Source organism: Austrofundulus limnaeus, unplaced genomic scaffold (genome assembly GCF_001266775.1).
Source record: "Austrofundulus limnaeus strain Quisiro unplaced genomic scaffold, Austrofundulus_limnaeus-1.0 Scaffold1007, whole genome shotgun sequence".
Lineage (NCBI taxonomy): Eukaryota > Metazoa > Chordata > Actinopteri > Cyprinodontiformes > Rivulidae > Austrofundulus > Austrofundulus limnaeus.
In genome coordinates, this window is record NW_013953409.1 from 120,494 (window position 1) to 124,746 (window position 4,253).

At 40.6% G+C, this 4,253-nt stretch overlaps 1 protein-coding gene across 1 annotated transcript in view; it reads right to left on the reverse strand.

Annotated features, from left to right (window-relative positions):
- plekhm3 (pleckstrin homology domain containing, family M, member 3) overlaps nucleotides 1-4,253 on the reverse strand; it is a gene marked incomplete at its 3' end in the record, with an annotated part of 54,122 nt that overhangs the window by 34,072 nt on the left and 15,797 nt on the right. The window contains 1 exon segment of the mRNA XM_014030150.1: nucleotides 2,774-3,859. Within this exon segment, the coding sequence (XP_013885604.1) occupies nucleotides 2,774-3,859 (1,086 nt within the window).

Below are 4,253 nucleotides of genomic sequence, written 5' to 3' on the forward strand. Positions count from 1 at the left end.
GTTTGAGGAAATGGGAAAAATAAGATTCATGGTGCAGTCACGTACTTCCTGGTCACAAAGCGTTCTGTAAATGTGCATATTATGGGAAAATCATTCATCATTAAATGTGGTTTTAACATTACTTTTATAAAGTTTGAAGTCCGTGCTGTCCAATCCAGCTCACTGTTTTTTACAGAAGCCCTGTGAAAGCATCACAGCTTTGCCGATCTCAGAGTGTTAAAAGAAAAAAAATTCCTGTATCCACATCGTGATCCGGAACATCACCAAAATTTAAAGGTATGTTCCTTGGCCCAGTGTCCACATGTGGTAAAAATGTCATGACAATCCGTCCACAAGTTTTTGAGTTTGTCGTTCTGTTTGTGGACAACATGACAGACAGACAGACAGACATACGCGACCGAAAACATTACCTCGCGGAGGTGATTACATACAGCTCTTAGCTCAGCAGCAGGAACCAGTAGGATATGTTCAGTTTGAAGAGCCAGGAAGTGGTAAAACTCAGACCAGGGACTTGGAGCAAATATGTTGTTCTGACTGTTTTTGTCTAATTTTTAAAATCTGTTTGCTTCGTCCCAACTTTCTTCAACAAACTATCTGTGAAGCTGCATGTTTACATATTCTTCATGATCACCTCTGATTCCACAACTAAAACTACTAGGAAGTAAAAATTTGTGATTACGAAAGAAAATATGATAAAAATGAGACAATTTTTAGAAAGGAAAATCTGGTGAAGAGACAGAAAAACATTTTTATCATTCATAGCACACTCGGTAAACAAAAACAATGTTTGACTGAGAAAGTTGTGATGATGTAAACATTTAGTTTGTTTGAACGGGATGATGTTAAAAATGTTTTATCTTGGCTGTCGGAGGCAAAGGCAGAGTGATCGTGCTTTTCTCTCTGTCTGTATATTTGTCTTTCCTGTGAGACAAAGTAATGAACCACTGAGTGTATTTTAATTACACTTTAGAATGAAAAACTACTGTTCTAAATAAGCTCGGGCTCAGGTTGTGATGCACACAGATCTTGTTTGTTGTTTTTGTTTTTCGTGGATGCAGATGCCTGCGAGCCTTGTATGAAAAATAAGGATCCTATGTGTCTTACATGAAATRCTTGAATCATTTGTAACGGTATGAACTTTCTTGGGAAAGTGATTATCTGCAATTAAAACTGAATTTTCTCCTGCTGAGACAAAACTGTCTGTTTTCGTTTTCTACATTCAGGCTGTGTCTCGTTTTGTTTCATAAAAACTGAAAAAAGATGAAGTTTTCATTTGTCAGTAAAGCTCCTTTTAATCATTTCAAACAAATAAAACTCTGAAGAAATAAGTTTTGAACCTATAATCATGTCTTGAGAGACAGGTGATTTTATTTACGACTCTGCTCATTATGCAGCAATTGTAAAATTAGTTGCGAAATGTGAAAAAGTTTGATATTAGGAATGCTAACTATTAATCAACTTACGATTAATTGTCAAATAATGGTTTATTAGATTAAAATTTCTTCCATTTGATTAATTGAAAACATCAGTTTAAACCTTATTTCGGTGTAGTTTTGCCTTCATCCAGCAAAGGGCGCTGCTACTCTACTCCGGCCCTGTTAAACTGGGCAGGAAGCCGTCTCGATGTGGGCGGGATCGCAAATGCGTGGGTCTTATTTAATTTTATTTGYGACACAACAATAATAATGGACTACACCAAACTCGAAGGAAAAGTACAGAAGGCTGTACCGGACCATCAAGCAGTATGACGCTTAAGACAAGAGAGCAGGATGATAGAACGGTAAGCTAACTGTGGCTAACGTTAGCTTCCTCTTGTTGAGTTTAACTCCGTGTGAAAGAACAAAAAAAAGTTACAGTCGCTACCAATATTTAACTTGAAGTTAATCTAATCTGTGTGACATAACCTGGCCAGTAAACCAGTCTACTGAACAGTAACTGACGTCAGATCATGCTGTGTAGCCCAGCTAAGATGGAACCAGAGGRAATGTAAACAAACAAACAAAYAAACAATTKCCAGTACTCATTAGTATCTCACGTCTTTCAGGGATATTTTATTACATTCCTAGTTTGTTGAATTAATCTTTATCTTAAAATATTACCCTGTGTTTAAATTATAGTTTTTCATTTTAAGGGTGGATTAAGTGTTTTACTTATTTCATTTTTTTTCTTTTTTTTTCCAACTAGCAACTTAACAGATTCCTGTTTTGTTATATTTTATAAATATGTCCTAATAATAATGTGAGAGAAATCCACATTTCTCTGTTCATTCAGTCAGTGTTTACTCACACAGCTGGCACAATGAATTGTTAAAATAATACTTTACTTTTTTTTAATTTAGTGTGTAAAAAAATAGCCCTTCATGTTATAGAAAGAGAATTGTCAGGTTTTCAGGAAAATGGCCGCTTATCAATTAATCGTTACTCGATCGATAAGATCAATCGACTATAGATTGATCCATTAATNATAATAATGTGAGAGAAATCCACATTTCTCTGTTCATTCAGTCAGTGTTTACTCACACAGCTGGCACAATGAATTGTTAAAATAATACTTTACCTTTTTTTATTTAGTGTGTAAAAAAATAGCCCTTCATGTTATAGAAAGAGAATTGTCAGGTTTTCAGGAAAATGGCCGCTTATCAATTAATCGCTACTCGATCGATAAGATCAATCAACTATAGATTGATCCATTAATTGATAACTTGCATCCCTAGTTGATATGTTTATTTCTAACTGTTGGTGCATGTGATATTTGTGTTTGTAAAACCACCTACCTGCACACCTGAAGCTCTGAGCAGTGAGCCCCTTCTCCACAGCCAGACAGGTGAGAATGCTGAGGAAACTGGTTGTGACTGACTGCCGTTTGGCTCTCTGGGTCTCCCTCTGTCTCCTGTCCCTCGTAGGTTTGGATCTCAGCAGCACTCCTTGAAGGCCTTCTCCTGATTCTCTCGTCTTTTCTCCTGCAGGTCTCTGTGCTTCGATTGCTTCCTGAAGAGCCTTCACCCACTCCTGCATCTTCAGGTGATCGTTGGCCCGAAGTCTGAGCACCTCTTTGGAGAAAACGACCTGGAAAACTTTTCCTTTATCTACCCGTGACTCTTCGTTCTCGGATTTAAAATCATGCTGCACAGCCAAGCAGGATGCCAAGGAGTGCTGGAGGACAGGTGGAGAGACAGATGCACTATCTTCWGTGGGAAAGGCCTGGAGGGAAGACCTCGTTAGGATAAAGGTGAAGGACCGCCAGTTGTTCTGATCCATCAGCAAGTGAAGCTGTCCAGTTTTGAGGATTTCTTGGCAGCTTTGAGTAAACAAAGGGAGAGTGGTGGGTCTGCTCAGGACTACAGAATCAGACTGAAGACAGAGTGATGCCTCAGCTGAGGTCGAGGTGTCGCTGTCGCCATCCGGTCTAGTGTCGAGCCCAGATGGAGAAGGTGAAGAGGAGGGTGACATGGGTGTGGGAAAACTGGCGACGTGTTGGTTTTTCACCTGGTTCTGATGCCTTACAGGTTTGGCAGCCTGAACCTTCTCCCACATCAACCGTCTCCACTCCATGGCCTCCCATTGGCTGGCCGCCCTCAGCTGGAGGCGCGTGCTGTTGAAGAACACGGCCTGGAGGGTGCGCTGGTCTCCAGGCTGGCTGATCTGACCGGACTGGCTGCAGGGTGCTGGTGAGACGACGCTCTGGCAGTGCGACAGGGAGAAGGCGGTGCCCAGCTGCCGGTTGGCACTGCTGTCCAGGGTGTAGAGCCGGAGCTCACAAGACGTCAGCTCAACGTAGCAAGGTGCCCATCGGCCCCAGAGACCCTCACGCTGCTCCATCTCTCCCTGCTTCATCACACTGCTACTGCTGCTTTTATCAGCTGGACAGAGACACACAACAGGAAGAAATGAGAAACAGATGATTCATGAACATGTGTTCATGAACATGTGTTCATGAATAGGTGTTTTACATAAAGAACTTCCCATTAACCAGACAGTTACAGGGCTTAAACAAGAAAATACAGTTTCATTTTGTTTGAAAACTTTTGTTCTTCTATCTCTAAAGCCTCTTCAACAGGAGTTTTCAAGAGCATTACAAAACTAAAATCCCATGTTTCTCTTTGACACTCCTTAGTGCTCATTAATCGGTCTTTGACACTGTAAAACTTCATTCAATGAATTCAGCAGAAACCAAGGAGGTTCTATAGAACAGCTGGAGCTCAGAAACCACCTGACCATGTGATCTGCTGGAGAAGCTAACGGCTAACGCTAAAC